The following is a 334-nucleotide window of genomic DNA, read 5'->3' as shown; positions in this document are numbered from 1 at the left end:
ACATATAAAATATAAATTTCAAACAGATTTTTTGGAAAATCGATATATTAATAACAATAAATTGATCTTTTGAACATCGTAGATTTATTAAACTAGAAGATACAGCTAGGAATTATATTACATTACAATCATTTGATAATATAATACAAGATTCAAAATAGCCAAGTTATCGTTTCTGGATTAAAGCGATCCATTACTGGCATAAAGTCAGTACGTCCATCCATTAAAACCTGTGTTAATTTTGTAGCAAAAGTTGGATTTGTTTTCATTTGTTGAAGTAACCATTCTACGGAGATCCTGAAATTAAAATATTCTATATTAATTACACTGAAGA

The 334-nt window shown here is 26.3% G+C and overlaps 1 protein-coding gene across 1 annotated transcript in view; it reads right to left on the bottom strand.

Annotated features, from left to right (window-relative positions):
- Positions 1 to 152: 152 nt before the first annotated feature.
- Positions 153 to 334, bottom strand: part of LOC108576927 (allatotropin-like) — a 534-nt gene continuing 352 nt past the window's right edge. Inside the window, exon 2 of the mRNA XM_017940001.1 lies at positions 153 to 297. Coding sequence (XP_017795490.1) covers positions 153 to 297 — 145 coding nt within the window. The remainder of the gene's footprint in view (positions 298 to 334) is intronic.

This window comes from Habropoda laboriosa, unplaced genomic scaffold (assembly GCF_001263275.1).
Source record: "Habropoda laboriosa isolate 0110345459 unplaced genomic scaffold, ASM126327v1 scaffold561, whole genome shotgun sequence".
Classification (NCBI taxonomy): Eukaryota; Metazoa; Arthropoda; class Insecta; order Hymenoptera; family Apidae; genus Habropoda; species Habropoda laboriosa.
This window is presented reverse-complemented; position numbering and strand designations above follow the sequence as displayed.